General features: G+C 66.8%; 6 protein-coding genes across 6 annotated transcripts in view; 2 read left to right on the top strand and 4 right to left on the bottom strand.

Moving 5' to 3' along the window:
• CHLNCDRAFT_56488 (hypothetical protein) overlaps positions 1–5,501 on the top strand; it is a gene marked incomplete at its 5' end in the record, with an annotated part of 7,955 nt that extends 2,454 nt beyond the window's left edge. Inside the window, 13 exons of the mRNA XM_005852024.1 lie at positions 81–1,001; positions 1,864–1,962; positions 2,235–2,307; positions 2,445–2,514; positions 2,739–2,787; positions 2,893–2,979; positions 3,108–3,311; positions 3,473–3,522; positions 3,674–3,825; positions 3,975–4,063; positions 4,207–4,440; positions 4,568–4,610; positions 4,711–5,501. Coding sequence (XP_005852086.1) covers positions 81–1,001; positions 1,864–1,962; positions 2,235–2,307; positions 2,445–2,514; positions 2,739–2,787; positions 2,893–2,979; positions 3,108–3,311; positions 3,473–3,522; positions 3,674–3,825; positions 3,975–4,063; positions 4,207–4,440; positions 4,568–4,610; positions 4,711–5,077 — 2,438 coding nt within the window. The 3' untranslated portion in view covers positions 5,078–5,501. The remainder of the gene's footprint in view (positions 1–80; positions 1,002–1,863; positions 1,963–2,234; positions 2,308–2,444; positions 2,515–2,738; positions 2,788–2,892; positions 2,980–3,107; positions 3,312–3,472; positions 3,523–3,673; positions 3,826–3,974; positions 4,064–4,206; positions 4,441–4,567; positions 4,611–4,710) is intronic.
• A 203-nt stretch (positions 5,502–5,704) lies between these two features.
• Positions 5,705–7,308, bottom strand: CHLNCDRAFT_133112 (hypothetical protein; the record flags this gene model as incomplete). Its single annotated transcript, XM_005851682.1, has 5 exons — positions 5,705–5,824; positions 5,952–6,083; positions 6,246–6,508; positions 6,776–6,859; positions 7,128–7,308. The coding sequence occupies 5 exons, from the start codon at positions 7,306–7,308 to the stop codon at positions 5,705–5,707; spliced, it is 780 nt and encodes a 259-aa protein (XP_005851744.1).
• A 1,020-nt stretch (positions 7,309–8,328) lies between these two features.
• Positions 8,329–8,959, bottom strand: CHLNCDRAFT_14051 (hypothetical protein; the record flags this gene model as incomplete). Its single annotated transcript, XM_005851681.1, has 3 exons — positions 8,329–8,391; positions 8,552–8,648; positions 8,850–8,959. Coding segments are annotated over 3 exons (270 nt in total), but the record flags the coding sequence as incomplete, so codon positions are not given.
• Positions 8,960–13,513: 4,554 nt separating this feature from the next.
• CHLNCDRAFT_133110 (hypothetical protein) lies at positions 13,514–17,990 on the bottom strand (the record flags this gene model as incomplete). The annotated part of the gene is made up of 15 exons (XM_005851680.1): positions 13,514–13,880; positions 13,997–14,125; positions 14,280–14,362; positions 14,478–14,582; positions 14,708–14,767; positions 14,981–15,188; positions 15,294–15,459; positions 15,558–15,717; positions 15,800–15,839; positions 15,985–16,084; positions 16,365–16,428; positions 16,524–16,801; positions 16,987–17,124; positions 17,390–17,657; positions 17,853–17,990. The coding sequence occupies 15 exons, from the start codon at positions 17,988–17,990 to the stop codon at positions 13,514–13,516; spliced, it is 2,304 nt and encodes a 767-aa protein (XP_005851742.1).
• A 615-nt stretch (positions 17,991–18,605) lies between these two features.
• On the top strand, positions 18,606–20,369 carry CHLNCDRAFT_133109 (hypothetical protein; the record flags this gene model as incomplete). Its single annotated transcript, XM_005852023.1, has 4 exons — positions 18,606–18,613; positions 18,769–19,309; positions 19,429–19,944; positions 20,211–20,369. 4 exons carry the CDS (start codon positions 18,606–18,608, stop codon positions 20,367–20,369), a joined length of 1,224 nt encoding a protein of 407 aa, XP_005852085.1.
• A 259-nt stretch (positions 20,370–20,628) lies between these two features.
• Positions 20,629–24,981, bottom strand: CHLNCDRAFT_133108 (hypothetical protein; the record flags this gene model as incomplete). The annotated part of the gene is made up of 11 exons (XM_005851679.1): positions 20,629–20,813; positions 20,972–21,060; positions 21,230–21,463; positions 21,714–21,856; positions 22,096–22,356; positions 22,587–22,690; positions 22,917–22,995; positions 23,182–23,331; positions 23,564–23,712; positions 23,901–24,141; positions 24,976–24,981. 11 exons carry the CDS (start codon positions 24,979–24,981, stop codon positions 20,629–20,631), a joined length of 1,641 nt encoding a protein of 546 aa, XP_005851741.1.
• Between the last annotated feature and the right edge of the window lie 11 nt (positions 24,982–24,992).

The raw sequence follows: 24,992 nt of genomic DNA, 5'->3' as shown, positions 1-24,992 counted from the left end.
CGAGGAGATGGACATGGAGCAGGGCGTGGACGACAGCCCCGCAGTGCCAACCACCCGCACAGCTGCACGCCGCCCCACAGCCTGGGCGCCCATCACCGGCCGCAAGCGCAGCGCTGTGGAGGCAGAGCTGGCCGATGAAGCGGAGGTGGCAGCTGCTGCGGCGGCCATGGATGAGGGGGAGGCTCCTGCTCGGCGCAGCAGCCAGCGGGCAGCCGCTGCGGGCCTGATCGCCGTACTGGCCATGGAGCACGAGCTGGAGGATGCGGAGGAGGTGCTGCCCATGCGGCAGCTGCCACAGCGCACCGCTGCCACTAGCAGCCCTGCTGGCCAGCGCCGCAACCGCATAGCAGTGCTGGCAGCGGCGGCTGCGGCAGCAGCTTCGGAGGCGGGGGAGGAGCAGGCAGCAGCAGAGGCGGAGGAGGAGCAGGCAGCAGCAGAGGCGGAGGAGGAGCAGGCAGCAGCAGAGGCGGAGGAGGGCGGCACGCTGGCAGCACCACACCCGCCCATGCCAGCACACTTGCAGGCCACCCGCTCTCGAGTGGCGGCGGCTCAGGTGAAGAACCGCCAGCGGATCGCAGCACAGCGCAGGCCAAAGGGCGAGCCCAAGGACTTTGCTGTGGGCGATGACGTGCTGCTGCTGCCGCCGAAGCGCGGCAAAGTGGGCAAGCAGCTGGGCCGCAACCGCATCGTGTGCCGCGTGGTGGAGATCAAGCGGCCTTTTGGCGTGACCATGTACCGGCTGCGGAGCGGAGCTGGAGTGGTGGAGGGTATGCATCAGGCCAGCAGGCTATCTAAGGCGCCACCCAGCCTGGCCAGCGAGCTGACCTTCAGCGGCACGGCGCAGCGAGGAGTGCCTGTGGTGTCTCTCAATGTGGCGATGGCGGCGCAGCCCGGCGGCGGCAAGGCAGCCGTGCGCTGCGGCTGCCGCGGCGCCTGCACCCGGAACTGCAGCTGCAAGAAGAATGGTGCGCGGTGTGGGCGGCACTGTGGCTGTATAACCGGTAAGGGTGGCAATTGCAAGAACCATTGAAGAAGTGTGCCTTGTACGCTTTGCCGTCTCCGCTGAAAGGTGCTGCCGCCTGTGGCGGCTTCATATTTCCTGTTCATTTCTGTTGTTCGGTCTCTCTGTTCGTGTTGGTTGGCTTGTAAGAGTTGTATTTCTGACGCTAGAGAGGTGAGATGACAGCGGGAGCGTTGAAGCGTGCATGCCATCACGTGTGCAAGCAGCCCCGCTCCGCCCCGCTCAACCCTCAAACATGGCTCTATGGGGTCAGTTCACGTATGGGAGGGGAGCGCCGCGCGGGCTGCCAGGAGCGAGCGGGGGCGGGGGTTGCCCAATCGGGAGGGTGCCACATCAGGGGGCAACACATGCCACCGCCCCGCCAGGCCTTCTATTACTGCTGCGGGAACTCTGACTCAGCGTTACGCCGCGCGCGGGGGCAGAGCGCACACTACCAGGAAGCCGATCTGCTCATTCCCCGACAAGCACGCCGCCTTCTTCTCAGCAGGCTAGGTCCCACAACGCCACCAACAGCCATCTTGCTCGCGGGGGACGCCCGAATTGTGCTGTCGGGAGGAGCTTGCAGGCGCCGCTCGCCGTCGGTGAGCATCCATAAGGTGCTGTTAAGCACATGCGAGGTTTCGCAGGCGCTGCAAGCGCTGTCCTGGTGCCCGCGCCCCAGCAGCTAGGGCAGCAGGGGGCCAGAGTTGTCAGGACGCACCGCGGGCCGCGGCACCACGCTGGTTTGCTGTTGAGACGCACAAGATCACAAACCGAGGGGCCGCTGATGCCGCCTTGCTGCCCTAACTTCTGCCGCTAGGGCTGGCCCCTCCCACCACTGCTGCCGCCTGCCGCCGCTGCAGTGCTAAGCCACCATGGCTTTTGCTGTCGAAGGTCTCGGCCAGAAGAACACATCATGGCGCCAAATCATGACGGCAGTCTGTGTCCTGACGCTGGCGACGGTCGGCAAGTGAGTAGGGGCCAGCCGGTGGCGCCTGCAGGCGGTCGGCGGATTGGCGGCGCTTCCCTTGCGCCCCCTTGCGCCCTGCCACAGGCTCCTTCGTCGTTTGTTTCGATTTGATGCTCACAGCCAGCCTCTGAGTCCCCTGCAGTGCTATTCTCCCCATCCCCTACGCATTTGCAATCACTGGTGAGTTGCTGCCGTTGGCGCGCGTGTGCTGGCTGCCCCCCGCGCCAGGCGTTATTGGTTACAATGCGCTTGTTGCCCCTGCAGGTGCTGTTGCGAGTACTCTCATGATTACGTTCGTGGCGCTGTCGAATGTGTACACCTGCCGCCTGCTGCTGAGGTGCGGCACTCGCAGCCAGCACCACACATGCAGGGAGTGGCATGCACACATGATGGTGTCACACGCACGCTGCGCATCCCTGCCTGCCTGCGTGCCTGCCTGCCTGCCTGATTGCTTGTGCTGTGATGCCGCTGCAGGGGCGCTACGTCCACCGGCGCCAGCGACTATGAGCAGCTTGCCTTTGCCATCGGCGGCTTCTGGGCACGGGTGAATGTTGGGGGCTGGGGGGCTGCCTGGGGCTGCCACACTGGCAGCATGCCACGACCCGCCACTGGCAGCGGGCAAGGTGCCTGCCTGCCTGCTGGTCAGGCACCGAATATCCCAGGCTTGCCGGCCGCCTGCCAGCATTCCTTCAATGCACGGTTTTGCCGGCATCGGCCCCGCCTGTGCACCCGCCCACCCCTCCCTGTCCTCCCGGCCGCCTGCTGCAGCTGTGGAGCGAGATATGGATCGTGCTGCTGCTGGTGGGCACCAACATTGGTGAGCGCACAGGCGTGGTGGCAGGCAGGAGGGGAGGGTAAACGCCCGCTGTGGCACAACCAAGCACCTGAACATCTTGCCATGGCCTGCTGCCCCCGCCTGCAGGCGCCATCATCCAGATGGGAGAATCCTTTGGGTTTGCCATCAGCTCCCAGTGGCCCGATGCCCCGAACTGGCTGTGGGATCGCAGCGGTGAGCTGAGAGCGCAGAAACCCCAGGCCAAGCTGCGGCGCAGCGCGTCACCCATGACCCAGACGCCGCCGTCCCCAGAGCCCTCACACGCCACCCTGCTTGTGCCCCCTTCTGCTCCCATGCTGCAGGCACCGCCGCCATGCTCTTCTTCACCCTCTGCGTCATCTTCCCGCTCTGCATGCTGCCCCAGATGCGGAAGCTGGAGCTGGTGGGCGCCTTTGGCTCCATCATCCTCTGGGTGCTGGCTGGCATCGTGATGGTCAAGTCGTGCATCGAGGGGCTACCCGCCCTCGCAGACGGCGACTTCCCAAAGGTGTCATCAAATGACCTGAGTGAGCTGCAGCTGCTGGGTGTCAGCTCTGATACGCCTGCTTTGATGGAGCGTGCCACAGCCGCGCCGGGGCACCTCCGTTTGTCAGACCGTACTGCAACAAGGAAGGCGTGCCTGCGATGCCAAGGTACCGCGCCGGCTGCCGCTGCCCCTGCCGTGCAGCCAGCGTGTCGGAAACGTTCTCCCTGTTTTGTTTCGCCTTCTACCACCAGGTGCGAGCTCGGCAGCTAGGTGCATTGCTTGTCTGGCGGTTGGCAGGCGCCTGCCGCGACAGGATGAGCACCCGCTGCCACCACTGCTGCTGCCATTGCCGTTGCTGCTGCCCACTGCTCACCTCTTTGCTGCCTTTCCACGGGGCGGCAGGTGATGATGATGCCTCTGCTGAGCGAGATGCCGCGCGTCACCAGCGAGGCTGCCAAGCGCAGCGCCAAGGACCTCAACAAGGCCTCCGCCATCACCATCCTGCTCACATCCGGCCTGACATACTGGGTCACCGGCTTCTTTGGCGCGGCCATGTGAGCGGGAAGCCGGGGCATGTGCCGCCGCAGCGCTGACAGCAGGCCGCAGCGTGCCGTTGACCTCCGCACGTGCCGCCGCTGGCTCCACGCCCTCGCCACTTCCCTTCCTTCACCTCGCTGCCGCTGGGCGCTGCCCACCTCTGCAGGTATGGTGCCACCAACATTTCCGACAACTTGTTGGAGAACGAATGGCTGCCCGGTGTGGGCACCTTCATCCTCAACTTGGCGGTCACGAGTGAGGCCTGCTGCCGCAGCCGGCCGCCGGCTGGCAGGGGGTGGGGGTGGGAGGTCAGGCCAGCGGGCGGTTGGCAAGCCAGGCCCGCATGCCGTGCACTCCCCTGGCACCGCCTGAGTGCGCCTCCCCGCTCTTCCCTGCAGTCTACCTGGCCATCTCCACTCCCCCCATCTTCCACGCCACAAACCACACGGTGGAGAGCTGGCTGCTGCGCGTGTTCCCGCGCGGCTTTGGCGGGCTGAGCCGGCCCTGGGTGCAGCGCTTCATCGTCAACTGCTGCACCATCCTGCCCTGCCTGGGCGTCGCGCTGGGCGTGCCGGGCGAGAGCGGCACCGTGCTGTCCTTCACCGGCGCCACCGGGGTGGCCATGTGCTCCTGTGAGTGTGCACTGCAGGCCTGGTGCCCCTTCAATGCATGCCCTGGATCGGAATCGCCACTGTCGGACAGAGAAGAGGCCGAGCAGCTGGTTGACCACCAGCGCTGTCTTTCACCCGCCTGCTGCAGACATCTTGCCCGTGATCTTCCACTTTGTGCTCTACTTTGGAAAGTGAGTGCGGGGTGCAGCGCGTGTGCTCCCGCTCAGTCCATGTGTGCACGCCAGGCCCAGCCCACCTTTCGTGCCTGCCGCTCCCTCCCCTACTCTACAGGGCGCGGTGCATGCGCGTGCCGCAGTCTGCCAGCAGCGGGGAGCTCGAGGTCAAGAAGGAGGTGGGGGCCGCGGACCTGGAGTCCCCGCTCAACGGCGGCGCAGCCGACGGCTCGGTGGGCGCGGGCACCGAGGGCCTGTCTGTGGACGGTGGGAAGGAGCCCTCGCTGGGCCAGCGCACCGAGTCGCAGATGATCCCCGACCCGCGCGCGCCGCCCGGGCTGATGTTCATGTACCGCAAGCCCCGCTCCCACGCCGCCATCACGGTGGGGTACGACATCGTACTGCCCATTCTGGTCTTCTCCCTGGGCTGCTTCTTCTCCGTGGCCACCCTGGTGCTGCTGTTCCAGCCCGCGGGAGAGGAGTGAGGCCCCGCGCCAGCAGAGTGCGGGGGCGGCGGCATTGCTGGCGGCACTGCTGGCGGCACTGCTGGCGGCGGCTCGTGGCTGGCCCTTGGGGCCTCTGCGAGTCCGCACCGAGGCGGAGGGTTAGCCTCTGCTGAAAAACACCACAAACACAACAAGGTTCCCAAGTTGGGCCGTCAAGGGCAAACACAACACACAAAACACAACCACCCCCACCCAACCGGCGGCTCTCAGCCCTCGGCATTTGACATGATGTACCTCCCACCGCTGCATCCCTTCATCATCGGGTGTCCTGTACCTTGCGGCCCGCCCATTTTTCTGCACGTACGTGCACACAGAGCCACCACCCCTTGAATTATTCTATTATCAAACAACACCAGTATGTCTTTGTCGGCAGCGCTCTGTCCACTGTGTACTGTTGACGTTAGCTGGCGTTTCACATGGCAGGGTGGGCGGCAGCAGGGTGCCCCGCAGTGCAAGGGCAGTGGCAGGCTGCTGCCGCAAGGGGGCGGGCAGATGGCAACAGCTGCAGGAGCAAGGTGCGCTGTGGCCATCTGGTATTGGGGCTTGCACGCGGGCGGCCCTGGTTAGCTGCAGCAGTGCTCAGGGGCGCCAGCGCCGGGAGGAGGCTCAGGAGACGTTGGCGCCGAACCAGCCCAGCACGTTGCCCGCAGGCGAGTAGCGGCACACCACGTAGCCACAGGACGCCTGGAAGCCGCAGCCCACTTCCGTGGTAGCCTTCCACACCACCTTCAGGACAGCAGGGAGGGGGCAGGCTGCGGTGGGACCCTGGACAGCGCTGGAGCCAGGGCCCCGGTGGGAGGCGCCGCCAAAGGCTCCGAGGCGGCGGCGGCGGCGGCAGCAGGGTGGGGCTCACCTGGGTGAAGTGGCCAGTTGAGGCATCCCAGTCGCAGCCGTTGGGGCAGAGGCTCTCCTCCTGCAGCCACAGGCTGACGGCGGCCTTGCAGCTGCCCACGCCGATGGCCAGGTTCTCGCCGCCGCTGGTGTGCTGCAGGGCAGGGGCATCGGGGGGCAAGCAGGGTGGGTCGGCAGGGATCCTCGGGCGGTGGCACGCTCCTAGGGGCGAGACGCAGGCTGGACCGCGGCTTTGCTCGACGGCAAACCGCTTGGCTATCCCCAGGCACAGCGTCCGCCCCCCCACCACACACACCTGCATGACGCAGCTGGCGGAGGCCTTCTGGGCAGCGGCCGCCAGGCTGCTGCTCCAGGTCAGCGGCTGGGCGCCGTGGCGGGCACGCGCTGCGTTGTGGGCGTCGAGTGCGGCCTGCACGTCTGGGCAGCCGGAGGAGCCGTCGTCGGCTGCTGCCGGCGGGGTGGGGGCGGTGGTGGAGCTGGGGGCGGGGGTAGTGTTGGAGCTGGGGGTTGGGGTGGAGCTGGGCGTGGGGGTATGGGAGACGTCGGGTGCGGTGGTGCCTGCAGGCGGCAGGAGCAGAGCAGTGGTGGTCGGTAGGCAGCTGGGTCAGGTGGCATGCCATGGCCAGGGTGCCGAGGAGGCGGGCGGGCACAGGAGGGCACCTGAGCTGGTGGTGCCGACGGCTGGAGAGGTGGTGGTGTGGGTGGCGGTCGGGGCAGGGGAGGTCTTGGGAGGAGAGGTGGGGCCGATAGGTGAAGTGGCGGTGGGAGACGGGTGGGCGGGTGAGGCGGGCTTGCTGGAGCCAGATGCCTTGCTTGGCACGGCACGGGCGGCCGATGAGAAGGCAGCGTTGGGCGAGGCGGTGGTGGCATCATGCTGCTCCCGCTTGCGTGAGGAGGGCAGGGCATCGGCTGGACGGCGAGAGGCGGGGTGAGCAAAGGCAGCGTCCGCGGCGGCGGAGACAGAGCGGGGAGCTGAGCCTGCCGTGGTGGCGGGCTTGCTGAAGGGCGTGCCATCAAGAGAGGTGGACTTCTCAGCTGGGTGCAGGGGAGTGCTGGACTGGGGCAGGGTGGGGAAAGCAGCACCTGCGTGCAAGTGGGCGGGGGCAGCGGCGGCACTTTTCAAACGTCGCTGGCGGCGCCAGGCCTATAGCCTCCTGCGCCCATCCCCTGACCTTACCTGCAGTGCTGGTGGTCGAGCGAGCAGATGGAGACACGGAGGAGGACGCAGTCAGCTGCTCGGGGTTAGCAGCTGTGGAGTTGCCCACAGCGTCCTGCCTCAGGGGGCGAGCGCTCGCAGGCCCGCAGACCAGCAGCAGGGCGGCCGTGAGGGCCAGGGCCACGGCCTGGCAGCAGTGCATGGTTGGGAGAAGGCGTGTGTGAGAACCGAGCGTGGGCAGTGGGAAGGCCAGGGAGGACCGTAGAAGCAGGCCAATGGAATGCAAAGGGGAAGACGAGCCACTGAAAGAGCGAGCCGAGTTCATTCAACCAGACAGCTGTTGGTCGCGCTTTCTTCCAGACCGCGGCTGCGGCGGGAAGGCGTGCCGAGGTTGCAAGCCGCCTCTGTCTCCACATTTACCATATTCCAAGTGATTCTCTACTCTTTCATGCTCAAAATTTAAAAATACAGCGGCGCTATGGCACTGCCGGCAGCGCATCCAGCTCCGAGATGACTTGCCCCACCAGCTGCTTCAGCGATGGGTCCTCACGCGCCCATCGCCGCGCCTGCTCCTTGATCACGCCAGCCTTGAGCCTGAAGTGCAGCCTGCAGGCACATCGGGCAGCAGCAGGCACAGCACCGCACGATGGTAAAGCACAGCGCCGGCAGCACGGAATCAGACCACACACGGGCGGCGCACCCGGTGCTGCCGAAAGGCCGCGGCACGGCGTCCCTCCCCCTCACCTGACCGCCTCCTCAAAGCCCGCCGGCGGCTTCTGCAGCTGCCCCAGGATGGCCACCTGCAGTGTGTTGCGCCGCTGGCCCTGGTTGTACTTGCGGGACTCCTGGTTGCCCCTGCACCCAGCAACACGTGTTGCTTGCACACTTCCAAGCCGAGCGCTCACGCGGATGGGCAGGCAGGCAGGCAGGCAGGGGTTGGCAAGCGGTGGTCACCTTGCTGTGCCCTCGATGCCGGCAAAGCCAGGTTCGTTGTAGAAGGGCTCTGCCGTGCCCAGGATCATCGACTGGATGGACACGAGCACCTGCATGGCAGCCACCCAGAGGGATCAGGCGGAAGCTGAGCGGGCACCAGCCCCCGCAGGAGCAGCGGCAGCAGGCTGACGGAGGGTTGCTGGGAGGCGCTGCTTGCCTGGAGCAGCGTGCTTTGGCCGGGCTGCCAGCCGGGCCCAGACCATGTCCCCAGAAGCGACAGGCACACTTTGCCCTGCTCATACAGGTTCGGGTTGAACCGCACTCGCCCGCCGCCAGTGGTGAGGAACTGGACCTGCAGCGGCGGCGGCGGCGGCCAACAGGTGTTTATTGTATGTTTCTCATATTCAGCGGCAGGCCCCTGCACGGCGGGACACCGCCATAAGGCCCACCAGGCACGCGGCACAGCCGCCCTGGGCGCTGGCAGAAGCGTGCACAGCGTGCAGAGTGCTGACCTTTGGCGGGTGGTTGGGGTAGTCTGGAGGGAGGAGGATGTCAAAGGCAAAGGCGCCGTTGGCGTAGGGTGTGTCGTGCGGCGCAAAAATCACAGCCCTGGAGGTGGAAAGAAAGGAGGTCACAAGAGCGCAGGGCATGAAGCGCTGGCCAGGGGCGTGGGGCCGGCGGCGGTGTGCCCGGGAAGCGGCACGTGCTGCGGCCTGCTGTGAGGCATGCACATCAGCAAGCCCGCTGCGGCTGCCGTCCTGGCAGGCGTGCGGGACACCCCCTCCTCCCCCTCCACCCCACCCACCCCACCTCAGCACATCCATGCGGTCATCATCCATGGCAGCCAGCACGCTGCTCTCCCACGTCAGCGGCAGCTGCCCCGCCAGCGTGGCCACCTCCTTGGTGATGCGCCGCAGCCGGTCGCTCACGCCGCCTGCCGGCACGACGCATACACGACAGGGAACGATGTGTGGGGGGCGGGCCCAGCAGGGGAACACAGCCAAGGGCGGCTCGATGTAGTGCTGGCAGCTCAGAGTCGGGACATTCCATCCGCAGGCCGTCTGAACCACCGCAGTGAAGCTGCCGCCGGCAGCCCAACGGTGCCACAGCGCAGCCCAGTGCAGGCGGCAGGCGGCGGCGGGCGGCGGCGGGCCCCTCACCCTGCGCGGCCTGGCAGGCCTCCTTTCGGTAGTAGTGCTCCGCCACCAGCTGGGTGCTCTGGAACAGCAGCGGCTTCAGGCAGCTCTCGTACTGCTGGCGCAGCTCGGGAGAGTCCACCGCAGCAGCCGTGCCAGAGGGCCCCGCCTGCTGGCGCTGCTGCTTGGCGGCGCTGCCGCCCGCCCCCGCGCCGCCGGCCTCCCGCTGCTCCTGCTGCTGCTGCTGCTCCTCCCCCTCGTGCTGCTGCCGGGTGCTGGAGAGCCAGAGCTCCACCGACTGTGTGGGGGCAGGCAGGCACAGCAAAGGCAGCCAGCAGATGGGACGCGGGCTGGCCGGCAGGCTCCAGCAAGCGGGCAAGACGCACCCTGCCCCGGCATGCGTGCTGCAAGTGAACAAGCGCGCCCTTCACACAACGCTCCCACCGCCACACTCCCCTCGCTGCCACGCATGACACTCCACCACCTGCCCGACGCACCTCCTGCACCCGCTGGCAGCACTCTGACACATCCAGGATGGCTCCCACCAGCGCCACATCCTCCTCATCCCCCTCCGCAGCCAGCTGCTCCGCATTGCGGCGGAAGATGTCGGCCTGCAGGCGCAGCGCCTGCGGCGGGCAGGGAGGCGGGAGGGAGGAGGAGGAGGGAGGAGCGCAGCGGGTCGGGGAGCAGGAGGCTGGGCGTGGAGGGCAGCGCGCCGAGGGCCTGCACTGCTCACCTGAAGGGCATTCCAGCAGCTGGTGTCCCCTGCTGGGGCAGGCGCCTCGCCCGCAGCTCCTGCCCCGGCTGCAGCCGCACCCGCAGCAGCTGCACCCGTCCCTGCCGGGGACTTTGGTTTCGCCTCCCGGCTGGCGCTGCCGCTGCCGCGGCGGGGGCGCTTGGCACGGCTGCTCTGCCGCGCCTCCTCAGACTCCTCCTCACCCTGTTCTGGCTCCTGCCCCTGCTGCTCCTGCTGCTGCTGCTGCCGCTGTTCCTGCTGCGCCAGAGGCGGCGCTTGGGCGGCGCTGGCCCCCGCCTTGAGCAGATCGCTGTCTGCGGGCTGCAGCAGCAGCGGCAGCAGGTCCAGGGACTCTGCAGGCAAGGGGCCCCGCCATAGCCACTGGCAGCTGGGCGTCAACTGCTTGCGGTGGCGGAGAGGGCGGCACAGCATGTTGGCGGCATGGCAGACAACACGCCACCAGCGACACAGCGGGGCATAGCTCGCGGCGCAGTGCCGAGCTACGAGCCCTGACAACCAGGTATGAACGGCACCTGCAGGCCGCAAATTCACAGCACCCCAGCCAACCCACCTGCCAGCGCGGCCGCCAGGCTGAACACCTCGCTGTACAGCTGGCGGCGGGACGACACATCCATCAGCGAGTCGTTGTGCAGCAGCAGGCGCAGCAGCGGGGCCAGAGGCCCGCCACGGGCCACCCCCAGCAGCGGCAGGGGCAGCGGTTGCAGCCGCTCCTGCGCTGCTGCTGCAGGCACGGGCCGCGGCGAGGGCGCGGGCAGGAGGGAAGCGAAGCAGAAGCTCAGCGGGCGGTCGCGCTGAGCATGGCATGCCAGGTGGCAGCGCCAGCGCCAGATGCAACACTCCAGTACACCCCAGGAAATGGTGCAGGCAGCGCGGCCCAGCCAACCTGCCCAGCTGTGCAGGCGCTGGCGCAGCCGCCGCAGCAGGCCGGCGGCGGCAGCGTCCAGCTGCTGCTGCTTCTGCGCCGCGTCGGCCTGCCGCTTGCGGGAATCTTTCGTGTCGCCACCTCCGTGGCCGTGGCTGCCACCGAAGCCCACGCCTGCGTGCAGGCAAGCAGCGCAGCATGTGCGCCGGGGGCCCGCCTCCCCGCAAACAGCCGCTTGGGAGGAAGTCATGGCAGCACAAGTAGGGCCCCGGCAACCGTCCTGCTCAAACCTTTGGGTCGCTTGGCCGCCGGGCTGCCCCGGCCGCCACCCCGGCCGCCGCCGCCTCCTCTGCCGCCGTAGCGACCGCCTGGGCCGCCGTAGCAGCCGCCCCAGGCGCCATACAGGCTCCCCAGCACGCCCCAGACGGAGCCAAAGGCGCCTCCCGCGCCTCCTCCCTCTTCCTCATCTTCCTCATCCTCATACCCATCAAAGTCGAGGCCTGCAGCAGGTCGACATAGCACACAGCCGTATCAGGTGTGCAGCAGCCAGCATCTGCCTGACTCCCTGATGTGGCACAGCAATATGGCACCTTGCAGCTGCTGCTGCCGCGCACCCTCCTCCTCCTCCTCATAGTACTCCTCATAATACTCATCCTCCGTGCCTTCCCATCCTGCATACCCTGCTGCCCCAGCAGCTGCCGCGGCTCCAGCCCACGGCGGCGGCTGCTGCCAGGGCTGCACGGGCTTAGCGCCTGCCGGCTGCGCTGCGCGGCCACGGCGCTTGCCGCCGCCAGTGGCCTGGGCTGCCTGGGGCGCTTCTGGTGCCGCTGGCGCCGCTGCTGCCGCTTCTGAAGCGCCGCGCCGCTTCCCTCGCTGCCTGCCGCCTCCCCGCTGCTGCTTGCTGGCCTCGGCTGGTTCTGGCGCTGATGGTGCAGCAGGCAGTTTGCCCTCCACCAGCACGCTGTGCAGGCCCAGCAGCAGGCCTGCCAGCTCGGCACAGTGCTCCGCGGCACGCAGCCCGGCATCACCATCCGCCTCTGGCCCTGCTGCCGCCAGCTCAGCCCGTGGCGGCGGCGGCGCAGCAGCACCAGGAGACCCAGCCAGGTCCACAACGCCGTCGCCGTCGCTGCCCCCGTCTTCGGCTGCAGGCGCTGCTTCGTGCGTGTGGCCGGCTCTCGCTGCTGCGCCTGCTGCTGTTGACGTGCCTGCTGCGGCAGCAGCGACAGTCCACATGTGGCCATCCACCTGCAGGCCATAACGCCGGGACACCCTCAACCCAGCGGGCATAGCGTGGTGCTTCAGGTGGCTGACGGCAGCATCTGGTGAGGGTGGGGCTTTGGCGCAGGCAGCTGGTGGCAGCAGCATACCTTGGCGGCCTTGTCCCGCCCCAGCAGCGCCTCCAGGTCTCGCCGGGTCACCGGCTGGCGGCAGTGCTGCAGCGAGCGGCGAGCAAGACAGGTGGAGGGGGAGCAGGATTGGGTTGGGTGGGTGGGTGGGGCCGGGTCGGCAGGGATTTGCTCGCGCAGGGCGGCACCGCGCCACTGCTTGCAGCGCGCGGGCACAGAAGCATGGCGCGTGGCGAACGGTGCAGGCCCCGCACCTGGCGCGTGCAGAGGAAGTGGCGCGCGAGGGCGGGTAGGGTGGATGGCAGCGCGGCTGCCGCCTGCTGCAGGCGCTCCTGCGCCTCTGCTGCCGGCAGGCGGCATCCGCAATCCAGGGTGAAGTCCCCAGTCAGCTGGGGACCTGCCTTCCCTCGCCCTAGCGCAGCTTGGGTGAAGCACAGCGCTGCCAGTGCTGGAGGCCTAGCTGACGCTGAGGCTGCTGCTGCTGCCTGAGCAGCGCTACGGTCCGGCGCCACCTGGGTGCTTCCCGGCGCTGCGGCGGTGCACATTTCGCAGGCGCCCACGCCCGCGCGGTTTCGGTAAGTGCATGCGCCGCATTTCCAGGTGCTGCGCCCGGCATCTGCCTGCCGCTCCTCGTCCTCTTGCTGGCCGCCTGCTGCAGGTGCCACTGCCGCTGCCGCAGCCGCTGCCGCGACAGATGGCTCGCCGGCGGCGTTAGGGTTGCGGCGCTCCGTGCCACACACGTTGCATGCAAGGTATGCGGGGGGGTTCAGAAAGGTGCATGCCACGCATTCCCATCCTGCACAGGGAAAACAAGGTTAGGCAAGTCAGTGGAATGCAACACGGTGGCACGAGGCGCACGAGGCGGCAGCCGTGGCGGCGGCGAGCCGGGTCTACCCCCGGGAAACCGCGCCGGCGGGACTGCTCGACATGCCTGAGCACGACGGCACTTCCGCATCCTCCTCTTCATCGCTGCTGAGCACATAGACCTCATCCATAGCACTGATCGGAAATGGTCGAGCGGATGGGGAGGCTAACGGCGTGTAGTGTCACAGAATGAAAAGGCCTGGGTAGTAATGATTGCCGCGGCCTTCGAGTATAGTTGTGGAAGGTGGAAGGGCAGGTGGCGCCAGTGTGGCGGCGGCCGACGAGGCGAGTGGCTCATAATCCAGAGCTTGGCAACTGACCCCCACCAGCAAGGCCTGACACAAAGGATGGGGTCAGCATGACTTTGATGCTACGGCGCTGACTGGCTTTTGGTGCTAGTGCCGCCGGGGATACACCGCGCCGTGTGATCGGGTGGACAAATTGACAAGAATTGGTTAATATGGCTGAAGCAAGTGTGAGAAGAATTGAAGACACCATGCAGGTTGCCGCTACGTGGCATCTATTCTGCTGTACAGCCAGCCCATGATGGTGTAGAAGCCGTCATCGAGCAAGGGATCCAGGTCGGGCACCGTCTCCGGCAGCGACAGCGGCTGCTCTTGCCGTGCCTCGCTGCCCCGCTCCTGCTGCAGCTGCCGGATGCGCTTGGCGTAGGGGCGCCAGCTGGAGTAGGAGTAGCGCTGCCACACGCGCGCCAGGTTGCGCTGCAGCTCCTCCCGCCGCTCCTGGCTCACCGCCTGCAGTATCTCGGGCAGCCGCTCGACGTCTGCAGACTTGACGCGCAGGCTGAACTGGCTGAGGTCCAGCACAGACTCAAACGAAACATGCACATCGTCGATGATGACCACAGGGATGCAGCTGCAGGTGGGGAAGGGTGCAGCTGGCATGTCAAGCAAGTGGCACGGCGCGCCGCCTGGCCGTGCCTAGCTCCACGTTACAGGTGAGCAGCGCCCCGAGCAGGCCTGACCACCCACCCGTGCGACATGGCATCATCCATGCGCGCGCTCCAGCCGTCGCCTTGCAGCACCAGGCAGAAGATGGAGGAGGCCAGCAGCTCGGAGTAGTCGCCCTGGAGCGACTCATCCCCAAACTTGCTTCCGTAGCTGCAACCAAAGTTCCCAGCAGCGCCCCCATCTCAACAGCAGCCCCTCCACCAGCAACGGCTGACAACCTGACCGCCGCGCAGCATTGTGCTGCAAGCAGCTGCTGGTGCTGGAAGCTGGTGGTCAAGCTTGCCTGCCAACCGCAATGTTGTACTTCTCCAGCCACTGGTGCTCCCGGGAGGCGTTGTCCACGCGCTGCCGCACGCCCCGCGAGTACCTTGGGAACTCGTGGTTCACCTGCAGGCAGGCAGGGCGCCGCCGCAGCACCGGTTGCTGCACGGCGGCGAGCAGGGCAGCCAGGACTGCGGGTCAGAGGAGCACGCCCTCTTGGGCAGTGCCAGGTCTCCCTCACCCGGCCCCTGTGGAACGCCAGCCAGGTGCGGTTGCGTGTGGGCGCGCCAAACAGGGGCGAGTGCTTGTTGCGGTTGGGCGTCTTGATGAGCGGGACCACCAAATCCTGCGCCAGGTGCAGGCAGCTGCGGAGCCGGAGCTCAGAAGACGCCTCCTGGCAGGCACCTCGCAAAGCCAGCAGCAGCAGCACCACGCCCCGAATCGATGCGGCAAGCCTGCCAGCTCACGCACTTTGACCGGGTCGTAACAGGCGTGCCCCGCAATCTTCTGCTGGAAGCCGTCTGGCTCGAACTGCAGGCAGCAGGGCACAGCACAGTCTGAGGTGCTCGCTGCCAGCGGGCAGCGCCCAGCTGGCAGCCAGTCGGCACCGAGCTTGCCTGATCATGCTTGATTTCGGAGCTGCAGCAGTGGAAGAAAGTTGCCGGCACAACTGATCAGCACGGCTGCCAAGACGCAGGCAGTAGTGGACATGGGACAGCCCGTTGGGGCCTCGCCCGCTCACACCAAGTGCTGCTGCTGCTCAGCATGCTGCAGCTTGCGTGCGTTGGCTTGCCTGTAGTCATCTTCCCAGTAGCCTGTGGTGCTGGAGTGGTTCAGGTCCATGCGTCCCCAGTGGCTCAGGATGATGCTGGGGCGGATGGCGGCCGGTACCCAGCAGCTGCCCTCATCATGTGTGACCAGCCAGATGTGGTCCCGCCCGCCACGCCGCTCCCTGCAGAGGGGCAGGACGAGGCGAGACGCCAGGGCAGGCATGAAGAGGCAGCCAATGCTGCTGACAGCATGTCGCAGCGCGCCTGTCGCACGCTGCTCTGCTCACCACCATGGGTGGTGCGACTGTATCCAGTGGAAGGCCTCCAGGAGCATGTTGGCTGCGCCCTGCACCCTGTTCTGGACGGGGGCATAGAACCAGTCTTGCAGGCTGGACGCTCCCGACCGCACGGGGTAGATGAAGCAGCTGGTGAAGACAGGCACGTAGAAGAAGTCTGCAGGCAGCACACAATGAATATGCATTGTGCGGCTGCTGGATTGGAAAATCTGTGCAGCTGCCCAAGGTTCAGCGAAGAGCAATCCGCCTACCCACCCGCTTCTTCGGGGTCCAGCGTGCGGTGCTCGCTCTGCATCAGCATCTCCAGGAATGCGCTTTCCAGCCCGTACGGCCACTCTGAGAGCTTGGTTTCGTTGTTGGGCAGCGTGTAGCGGCGGGGCACACAGTCCTCTGTGGGGCCGCCTACGTGGCGGTACTGCAGCACGAGGCATGACGCTCAGTCGGCAGAGCAAAGGTTCCCCGGCCAAGCCACCAACAAACACCACACCACGCCCCACCTGCATCATGAGGCTGCCATAATCGCTCTCCAGCTCGTAGCTGCACGCAAGAAGGGGAGCCCTAGAGAAGCTTAGAGGATGCAGCCTCGAGCTGGGCTGGCAGACTAGCGTGTGAGAAGCAATCCCGCTGGCTGCCTGCTGGGCTGCTTGCATGCATGACAATGCCAAGCCGGCTGCCAGCTGACATGAAAATGAGCGGCCGCTTGCGAGTGGCGTTGTGAGCAAAGTCCTGGGCGGCGGGCGTGTGAATGTTCTCCGCAAGCCACGGCCGCTCCTGCTCCAACCCTGCACCCCAGAAAACATAGCAAGTGGCTTCAGTGCCTCGAGCCTCGGCATGGCAGTGCGCCTGCCACAGCCGGCTGTTGGCAGCTGGAGCAACGGGCTGAGCAGCCACGCCGCACCAGGTGTGTCTTCTGTGTTGCTAGCTGCACGGTGGGCGCAGTCCAGCCCATGCCAGCCTGCAGCCGCAGTGCAGGGGAGCGCAAGTGGTGCAGCGATGGCGTAGCCTTTGTCTGCGACTGCAGCACCCCTTCGGCGTCCGGCGCTGAGCTGGCAACTGACTCACCTTTCTGGCACTTGCAATACCCTTGGATGCACTCCCCGCGCCCGTTGCAGGAGTTGAAGCAAAACTGCAGGGCAGGGCAGCATTGTTGCCACCCCTTCTGGATGAAGCGGCGGGCGAATCAGAGGTGCATCAGCTGGAGCTGCTGTTGCAACAGCTCACCTGCTCCATTGGCTCGTCGCAGAACCTGCCTCCCCAGCCGGGCACATTGCACTCGCACTCAATAACCGGCTCTGCAGCCATGCACCAGCCCTGGGGCCCGAAAATGTCCTCAAACGCCCGAGTGCCGCCATACGAGTTGTTGGGCTGGCACCACCAGTTCATGGGCCGGCCGTGCTGCTGCGGCGGGGCATCCATGGGCGCATCCTCCCGGGCAGGGATGCGACCGTAGGTGGTGTTGGATGGGCAGTAGCAGGCACCAATGGTCTCTTCGCAAAACCCTGCGGCCACAAGGATGGCATCAGAGCTGAGGTTGGGCACAACTGCAACTCTCATTGGCCACTAGACAGTGCGAGTGTGTGTAGGTTGCAGCGCTGCAGAGCAGCCGGGCGATGCAGGCTGCCAATGCTGTCCAGCCAGCATGAAGCCTGGTCTCAGCCGCTGCATCGCTGGCAGACGGACGCACCTACGCAGTGCGTGCGGGGGTGCATGGAGTCAAAATACTCCCAAGGCGGAGGCGTCCTTTCCACCTCAAAACCCCACTCCCGGTACTTGTGGGTGCAGTACCGCTTCATGGGGTGGATGCAGTTGAACCCACGCCAGCCTGCAGGCGGAGGGATGAGGGCAAGCTGAGCCGGCAAAGGCGCATCGTGGCAAGCAGCGGCGGTCCAGTGCGGATGCACGGCAGCAGGCAGCAGCCCAGGCTTGCCTGCCGGGCACGTGCAGTGGCCGGTGAGGGCATTGCACACGCCAACCTGCACAGCGCAGTGGGCAGGAGAGGGTGTTTAAGGCCCACGATGGCAAACTCACGCCTGCACAGAGCAGGGCTCAACCCCAGCCGACTGAACGTGGCTGATCCCCCTGTGCACTCGCCTTGTTACAGTTCATGCTGCAGGTCTTGCTGCCACGCGGCGCCGTCACCGCGGGCACGCCCTTCTGAGTGAGGTAGTCCACACACCAGGTGCCCAGCGTCAATGCGCACCGCTGCTTGATCGCCTCTGGCACCGCTCCCTTGTGCTGGCCAGGGTTGGCCGCCCCCCAGCGCCGCGGTTCCTCTGCGACTTCGGCCAGCTCGGCTGGCTCATGGTCAACCGTACCCAAGTCCTCATCCGGCTCGCCACTTGCCAGAAAGACTTCCTGCAGCATGGCACCAGGCATGGTGCCGTCTCAGGCGCAGTGTCTTGCCCGCCCGCCAGCAGGTGGCGGCAGGCGGTGAGATAGCGCAGCGGCGCGCAGGCTGGGCGGTAAAGCAGCAGGCATCAACCTAGCACATGGGCATGTTTGCGGCTTCACAAGGGGCCTGCCCAGAGCTCGGAAGGCTGGCACCCGCACCTCGTGCAGAGCCGCGGTGCGTTTCTGGATGCCGCTGGTGTCCATGTACAAGCTGAGCACTCCCAGAACCAGGATTATCAGCAGGGCCAGCGCCAGCTGCACGCCAGTGCGCCTTCTCGAGCGGGGCTGGAACGCCATCCTGCTAGCCCCTCATCTTGCCGGTGCAAGAGTCATTGTGGATGAACTTCGAGTTTTGCGATCCGTCACCGCGACTGCCGCCAGGCCAGGCAGGTACCGCCCGCCCGCCCCGGCAGTACGTTGCTGCCGCACCGAAGGGCAGGTCTCTCATGCCGATCTGCAATCCACTCATGCATGAACTCAGCCACCCGCACATGCACGGTAGCTTGGAGGACAGGCCCTTTCCCCCAGCACCTGCAGCATTACAGCTGCGCATGGGCAGGCAGCGAGGCGAGCGGGCAGCACGGGTTTGCAGGGCACCATCGCCCACAGGAGGCAGCCTCTGCATCCTCATGCATGCACATGATTGAGGGGAGGGATCGAAGCATTGCTGACTAGCCCAAAACAGTACAACAGACTCTGCAGCCGTGCTGACAGCCGTCGCTGCTGCACCCAGAGACGCGCTTTCCTCCCGGCGCTCCGCCAGTCTACTCTTCACAAGACTAGCCTCTCAAGCTGCTCTAATGCTTTCCTGGCTGCTGCTATGTCCGCATCCTCCACGACACCCTCTGGAGCTCCAAAGGCTGCGGCAGGAGCTGCCAAGCTGCCCAACGATGCGCTGCTGCAGTGCCCTCCATGGAGAGGTGAGGGGGCCACCGCAGGGCAGGTGGCTGCTGGAGGAGCGCAGCGCTGTGCTTCAGCGGGCTATTCTGCTGGGGAAGCTTGACTGCTTTAAGCAATAGAGCCGGGTCCTGAGAGGCTGCAGACGCGAGGGCTGCCCAGCCTTCCTGCACTGTAGGTTCACATCGGCAGCGCTGGTGTGCAAGCAGTGGCACCGCCTCACCAACGCGCCCGACCTGCTGCGCCAAGGCGTGTCTGCCCGCATCGAGACGGCGCACCTGCAGCGCCTGCAAGCGCTGTGCCGCTGGCTGCGCCGGCACGCAGGCAGCCTGCAGAACTGCCTGGAGATCGCGGTGGGCGCCCCGCCCGGCAACAAGGCGGCGCTGCAGCTGGAGCTAGGCCGCTGCGTGGTGGTGGCTGTCAGCGGCGGCAGCCTGCGCTGCCTGTCCCTGGCGTGGCTGGGGTCCAAGCAGATCAAGCTGGGTGCAGAGCTGGCCGCCTGCACCAACTGCTCCGCCCTACGGCAGCTGGCAATCACCAGCTGCGGCAGCGGCACGATCCACATGGCTTGCCCGCTGGCTCGGCTGAGCGCGGTGGAGCACCTCAGCCTGCACGGCGCTTGCAAGTGGGAGGCAGGCCTCGCCTCCCTGCCCCCCAGCATCACCCGCCTGGACCTGGAGAAAGTGTCGGATGCCAACAAGAGCAGGCTGCCACCACAGGTGGGCGTGGCCAGCAGGCTGTGCGGCAGCGAGGAGTGTGGGACGCGTTTACTGTATGCCGGCCCAGCTCTGCTCATCCACATGATGCTGATGCTTGCCCCTCGGCCCGCGCCCGGCAGCTGGCTGCCCTGACAGGCCTAGACAGCCTGACTCTGGACATGAGCAGCAGCCAAATCGACAACGGCGGGTATAGCGTGCTGACAGCCCTCGGCAGCCTGCGCCACCTCACCCTGGTGGGCTGCGGGGACTGGCCTGCGGACCTGCAGCGCCTGACGGGCCTGGAGTCCCTGCATTTGCGCAGTGCGGGGTGGTGGGCGGCGCAGTATGGCGACGGGTGGTGGGCGGCGCACTATGGCGGCGTGCCCGCTGGCTTCCAGGCCACGCTGCTCGCCCTGACCCGCTTGCACACGCTGACGATCAAGGGCACCATGACGCGGCTGCTGGATCCCAGCACGGCGCTGGTGGGCAGCAGTCGCCTGCGGTGGCTGTACGATGGGGGCAGCCGTGGCAGCAACCGCAACACCAGCGGGCAAGCCATGTTCTGCCCAGAGGCCTGGCCCGAGGGCCTGTCGGCTGTGCTCTCTGACTGGCCGGCGTTGGTCAGCAGCAGCTGGAGCCCAGGCGTGGCGCAGGAAGTGCGGTACATATGTGTCTTGCCCGCAACCTTGGACGCGCGGCGCCACCCACAGGCGCCCGGCTGGAAAGCCTTCTGGGCGTGGGCAGCCAGGGCACCCAGCCTGCGCCTCCTGGAGGTGGGTGGCGCCCGCCTCTGCGTGCCCGTGGGAAGTTCTGATGTGGTGCACAGGTTGCGGCAGCATTTGCCTCCGCCTGCCCTGCGCTGCGCCCGGATTTGCTGCACGCCCGGGGCTAAGCACACGTGACCCCCATGCCTGCCTTGCAGGTCCCAGGTTACGCCAATCGCGGCCTGGAGATGGTCTTGTCCAATGAGCTGAGTGCCCTGAAGAGGCGCCGCCCTGGCCTGCGCATCTCCAGCAAAGGGCCCGCCGACACCGAGCACTTCCTGGCGACAGCCGGCGCGGTGTGCCAGCCCGGGCAGTAGTGCGCCAAGGGCAACAGCTTAGTCTTTTATGTCCTTATTTTGAGGGATTGAAATGAAAGAATAGCAGCTGCGTGCATGTGATCGTCAGGGCCGCCACATGCAAGGCAGCTGTGAAGATACTGTTGGCTCCTGCTTGCTGGGCGTTGTTACATACAACACGCCAAGCAGCAGCAGTAGGTGTCAAGCGCTGGCGCATGCGACTTCTGGCAGCAGGCATGGCAGTGCGTGTGCAGGGCATGCGCCGCCAGCTCAGTACAGCTCAGTACAGGTTGAACAGGTCTTCCAAGCCCCGCCGCGCGGCATCCACATCTGCCTCGCCGCCCTCCACCTCCGCCGGCAGCTCGGGCAGCAGCGGTGCCTGCTCGCTGACGGCTACGCCCAGCTCAGAGGCCATGGCTTGCAGCCGCGGCAGCTCCTCCCGCGTCACAACCGTGGTCACCACGCCTGCAGCGGACCGTGGGGCAAGGGGCGGGCAGAATGGGCACATCGCAGATGCCGGTTGGCAGACTGCTCAACAGAGGCGGGCGGTAGCACAGGAACCCCGCCAGCTACCCTCCCAGCTGCCCTGCCAGGCAAGCAGGCAGGCAGCCGTGTGCACCCACCCTGCACTGCGGACCCGATGCGCCCCGAGCGCCCAGCGCGGTGCAGGTAGTCGGTGGGGCTGAGCGGCAGCTCGATGTTGTATACGTGGCTGCAGCAGTACAAGCAGTACATGCAGGACCAGCATGACTAAATCGGAAGCACGTGCTGGAGGGCCCGGGCCGCTGATGGCATGAATAACTGGCACTGCATGGTGCGGGTCGCACGCACAGCAGAGGCTCACAACACATGCAGGTGCGTGCCGCCGGCCCAGCCCGCACCTGACGGCCGGCAGGTCGAGGCCGCGCGCCGCGGCGGGCGTGGCCAGCAGCAGCGTGGTCTTGTTGTCCCGGAAGCTGTGCAGTGCCTTGATGGGCTCCGTGCCCTCTGGCAGCAGCACCGAGATCTTGTGGTCGCCCCACAGAACGGTGCGCAGCGGGTCGGACAGCTGCCGCGCCTGCTCCTGGCTGCCCGCAAACACCATGACGCGCGCCGGCGCCGCGTCCTCGCTCTGCCTGCAGCAGAACAAGCAGGGGGCAATTCAGGTGGGGTGGCGAGGTCAGCGGGCACTTGTGTGCCTTCTCAGCCACCCAGCAGGCTGGCGTGAAGCGGCAGAAGTTCACGGGGCACAGGGCAGGCATTGGCCAGCCGAGCGCTGCCCTGCACGCCCGCATGCTGCATCTCTCTCTGCGGCAGGTGCGCCAGCCGTCTTTAAGCGGCAGCCCGCTGCCACAGTGGCATCTGCACACCCCAAGCCCAGCTCACCCCCTCAGGTCTGCTCGTATCTGGCGGCACATGGCGGCCACCTTTTCTGCCTCGTCGCCCACCACGATGCAGCGGTGCTGCAGGCCGCTGGGGATGCGCATGCGGCCTCCCACCCGCACAGTCACCGGGTCACACACCCAGCCCTGCAGGAGGGGAGCCAAGGGAGCGGGGTGCAGAGGAGCAGGGCGGGCAGGGCGGCTCAGGGAGGGAACACGGCGGGGCACGAGCGGAAGCGGCTCCCGCCAGGCCGGCAGCTGGGCATTCCTGGCTGGCTGGCAGGTGGCACTCGTGCCGGGCCCCCTGACCCCTCCTACACGCCAACCCCAAGGGACCGAGGCATCAGCGGCAGGTGCAGGGGCACCCGGCAGCCCGAGCCGCCCACCTGCTCCACCACATGCTCTACCAGCGGCTCATCCAGTGTGGCCCCCACGAGGACCACCACAGGCTTGTGCCGCCGCTGCTGCTCCGGCTCGCCATCCCCCGCCGCCTCCCACTGCTGCGCGTCGCCGTCGCCTTGCTGCCACCGCTGCTGCTGCGACTGCCCCTCCCACTGCTGCTCCCACTGCTGCTGCTGCTCGTACTGCGCGGGCTGCGGGCGCTGGCAGGCTGCTGCCATGATGAGCTCCATCTCCTGCGGGTGGCTCTGCAGGCGGGCAGGGAGGCGGCAGCAGCGGCACCACGTTGCAGCGGCCCAGTAGCAGGCGGCACGGCGCGGGACACGGCGGACGGATGGAGGCGTGGATGGTAGGGGCGAGAGCTCCGTCCAGCCCGCGCCGACGAGATGCTGTGCTGCAGCTGCGGCGGCTTGCATGGTGTGCCTGCTGTGCCGTGCCGTGCTGTGTGCCATGCATGCTGTGCCATGCTGGCGCTGACCTGGAAGCAGGCATCCACCTCGTCCACCGCAACCACATCCACATGCTGCACTGCCTCCACTGCTTCGGGTGGCGACAGAGCCTCCGCAATCAGCTCGGGCGTGCCTGCAGGCAACAGCGCGGGGCAGCCACAAAACGGAGCCCGCGGCAACACAGCAAGAAGGTTGGCTGCTGCCCTGCTCTGCCCTGCTGCGGAGATCCGCGCTGCCGTGCGGCCGCCACCCTCAGTGACACGCCGCCGCACACACTGCATCTGAGGCCACCGATTGTGCCTCACCAACACAACACATGCGAGGCAAGCTGGCTTTGCTGTGACGTCCCGCACACTCACCGACCAGCACATGCACCCCCCGCAGGTAGCTCTCCTTCTTCGCCAGCACAACCTCGCTATCCATCAGCAGCCCCTTGACCTGCGGCGGAGCGGCGAGGTGGGCGCAGGGCGCAGGCCCAGCGGCACGATGTCGCAGGTTGGCAGGCGTGCCGTGCCGCGCCACAGCCGCCCCACCACGTGCAGCCAGACACCCACAGCCATGGACACACACAGATACAGCCGCACAGACACACTCGCAGCGCCGCAGCCCCCGCTGCGGTCCCACCTTGAGGCCGCGAGGGCCGTGGTAATCAAACATGTTGCCTCCCAGGCCGGGCACCCCCGGGTTGACGGACCCTCCAAACAGGCGGTACACCATCATCACCACCTGCACCCCCAGCTCCCGGGTGGGCACCACCACCACCGCTGCGGGGCCCTGCAGCGACAGACAACAACGGATGCACGAGAGTGTGTGTGTGTGTGTGTGTGTGTGCGCGTGCGCGCGCGCGCGCGCATGCGTGAGGGGCGGCGGGGCGGCTTGGCATGCCATCGCAGCGGACGTGTGGGCGGGCCCCAGGCAGCGCAGCAGTGCAGCAGCTTGTGGCAGGCGCTCTCTGCTGATGCGTGCCGCCAGCGCGCCGCGAGGGCGAGGGCTGTGCGGCGCCCACCTTGAGGTCGTCTGGGAAGGTGTGGGGCGGGTAGCTGAGCCGCGACAGGAGCGGCAGCAGGAAGGAGAGCGTCTTGCCTGAGCCGGTCTCGCTCTGGATGATGCAGTCGTCGCCATCCAGGATCACGGGGGCCGCCCGCTTCTGCACCTCTGCAGGCAGGCAGGCAGGCAGGCACGGTTCGGGTCGGGTGGGTGAACGGGAGAGTCAAGGACCAGGAGAGACATTACAGGCTTCTCTGTTGTGTGATGGGTGTCGGCTTCGTGGATGACGCAAGACTGCTTGCTTCCAAGGCTTCTTCCCTGCTGTCCCTCATTGTCCCCCCTTGTTTCATGTTCACCTGCGGGGAAGGTGAATCCCAGGCTCTCGGCACGGTCCGCCAGCCAGTCCCGGATGCCCAGCCCCTGCCAGTCGGCGGCGAGTTTGCCGTCGGCGCCAGTCAGCGAGCGCAGCAGGTCGCGGATGCCGGCCGCCAGCTGCCAGTCCTCTGCCGCAATGGCGGTGTTGAGGGCCGTCTGCAGGCGGTTGAGGTCGGCCAGCTCCGCCAGCTGCTCCAGGCTGTCGCTGCTGCTGGGCGGCTGCTGTTGGGGGCATCATCGGGCTGCCCGTCGGCGGCCGCCGCCAGCAGCGGGCGGCAGTGCCGCCGCCCTGGCGCCAGCCGCCGCTGCTGCCAGCGGAAGCTGGCTGGGGCCCTCCAGGCGCTGCAACATTGCGATCTTAAGCAGGCTGCTTGGCTGCAGGGCTGCAGGGCTAGAAGAGCGGGCATGGTGGAGTGGCGTGGTAGTGTGAGCTCCAGCCTTGCTCTCAGGGCAATGGATGTTGTGTATATCCGATAGCAGGCTGTGGTGATCGATTGCGAGGTGATGTCCGTGATGCAGGGCCGCCATAAGGCTCGAGGGCAATCAGTGTTTCTGGCCCTCGTGGCAGCGTTGGCGATGGGCTGGCGATGAGGACCGCTGTCGCATCCAAATTTCGCCAATCAACTGGCGATGGCACAGTGGGGGTTGGCGAAATGCGGGGGAACCACCCTTGCGCCTGGCGCGGCGCAGCGGACGCATGCGGTGCCGCCGTTGCTTTGTCGGCACTTGCCTCCCTTTATGGGGGACTGGGGGCGAAGCCCCCAGAAAGCTGGCGCTTTTTTAACACTATGGAATGAAGTTCCTGAGGAAATTTGGCCATTTTCCCTCAATATATTGGCGATGCCAGTCATGGGGGATGGCGACGGGCTGGCGACCATGCCCTGCCGCCTGCCCTCATTTCGCCAGCTCTGGCTGGCGATGGCCTTCGGCCAATCGCCAGCCAGAGCCGTTTTTTGCCCGATTTCGCCAGCATTTGGCGATTTCGCCAGCTTTCAGAAACACTGAGGGCAATCATTCGAGTGCCACGTCCCACCGCCAATGGGCGGAGGTCCCCACCATCATCGCGCTCCGAT

This window comes from Chlorella variabilis (assembly GCF_000147415.1).
Source record: "Chlorella variabilis unplaced genomic scaffold CHLNCscaffold_1, whole genome shotgun sequence".
NCBI classification, from domain to species: Eukaryota; Viridiplantae; Chlorophyta; class Trebouxiophyceae; order Chlorellales; family Chlorellaceae; genus Chlorella; species Chlorella variabilis.
Note: the sequence above shows the minus strand (reverse complement) of the source record. Positions and strands in the feature narration are given on the sequence as shown.